General features: G+C 40.9%; 1 protein-coding gene across 1 annotated transcript; it reads right to left on the reverse strand.

Moving 5' to 3' along the window:
• Positions 1 to 126: 126 nt before the first annotated feature.
• LOC106512002 (uncharacterized) lies at positions 127 to 767 on the reverse strand (the record flags this gene model as incomplete). Its single annotated transcript, XM_014000708.1, is given in 2 exon segments — positions 127 to 297; positions 420 to 767. Coding segments are annotated over 2 exon segments (519 nt in total), but the record flags the coding sequence as incomplete, so codon positions are not given.

Genomic DNA, 767 nt, shown 5'->3' on the forward strand with positions numbered 1-767 from the left:
CATGAAGGGTAGTGGCCATCGAGGATATAGATAGTGAGACAGTTGACATACCCAGGGATTTAGCATTTTTCTGTAGTGGAAAATTAACTTCATTTTGTTATTTGTTATTTAAAATACACATCTTACCGAAATCATCTTCAGTGTCACTGTTTTCAGTTTCACTTTTAGGCTCATTCTCTGAGGACGGCGACTGATGGGATGGTGCCAATGGAACTGGACTGGCAAGCATCAGGTCTTCTTCATCACTATCAAGATACGTAAACTGTTTTTGCTCAGCATTGGTTGAAATGGCTGCATCTGAAAAGATTAGACAGGAAAAAAATGTTTGTGCGATATCTACAGAATAGACTTAATTTTAAATGTACTGGGTGACACTGAAACTTATTTTACTGTGCAAAGATCTGCAAGTTGCAACATACCTGATTTTTCTTTTTGGTGGAAGAAGTTGCGTAGATTTTCTTTAAGATCTGCTGCGCTGCCTGTCACTCTCAGGAACTTGCTTTTCTGGTTGAGGACCATCTTCTGGTACTTAATCTCTGCTTTTAAGGCAGACTTGCCACCCTCCAAAAGCAGGGAATCAACATCCTCCAGTGTGAGACAAGGACCACCATGTTTTCTGACTTCCTTGACAATGTCCTCTTTTGTTCTTTGAAGCTCCCTGTACTTGTTGTCCGCTTCATCCTTGGCATCTTGGAGCTTTCTTTTTAGGCTTCCTTGGATGGATCTGACCTCAATGCGATTTTTATTTCTGATCTCCTGGGCTAAGC

Source organism: Austrofundulus limnaeus, unplaced genomic scaffold (assembly GCF_001266775.1).
Source record: "Austrofundulus limnaeus strain Quisiro unplaced genomic scaffold, Austrofundulus_limnaeus-1.0 Scaffold3828, whole genome shotgun sequence".
NCBI classification, from domain to species: domain Eukaryota; kingdom Metazoa; phylum Chordata; class Actinopteri; order Cyprinodontiformes; family Rivulidae; genus Austrofundulus; species Austrofundulus limnaeus.